The 433-nt window shown below is 60.7% G+C and overlaps 1 protein-coding gene across 1 annotated transcript in view; it reads left to right on the forward strand.

Moving 5' to 3' along the window:
- Nucleotides 1-433, forward strand: part of LOC108802334 (microtubule-associated serine/threonine-protein kinase 2-like) — an 83,331-nt gene that overhangs the window by 30,620 nt on the left and 52,278 nt on the right. The window contains 1 exon segment of the mRNA XM_018574197.1: nucleotides 118-313. Within this exon segment, the coding sequence (XP_018429699.1) occupies nucleotides 118-313 (196 nt within the window).

Consider the following 433-nt stretch of genomic DNA (forward strand, 5'->3'; position numbering starts at 1 on the left):
CCCCCCATTACAGAGAGACTTCATGCCGCTGATTGGACGGCTCCGGATTCGTAGTCTGCAGCCGGCCTCGTGGTTGGTGATCGGCGTGGACGCAGAACCTCCATCGCTCTCTGATAGTCACCGGAAGACGTGACTCGGGCCCTTGGGATCGGCTGTATATCCCTCTCTGCTGGTCACCATGAGATCCAGACACCACACCAGTATCAGTACCTAAACCCGGTCCGATCATTGCTGGCGGCTGTCCAATCAGGAGACCGGAGCCGTATGACTGACCCCCGTCTGCACAATGTGGCCCCCACTGACCACGAGATGTGTGGGGGAGCATCCATGTCATTGTTCTGTAACACCCATGGCATCCATACGGGGTCCCCTCCCTTGGCCCTGGCCCCCTCCCCACTCTCCGAACCCAGGGACCGAACCCCGCTCCCGACCC

Source organism: Nanorana parkeri, unplaced genomic scaffold, assembly GCF_000935625.1.
Source record: "Nanorana parkeri isolate BGI_ZX_2015 unplaced genomic scaffold, ASM93562v1 scaffold2802, whole genome shotgun sequence".
In the NCBI taxonomy this organism is placed as follows: domain Eukaryota; kingdom Metazoa; phylum Chordata; class Amphibia; order Anura; family Dicroglossidae; genus Nanorana; species Nanorana parkeri.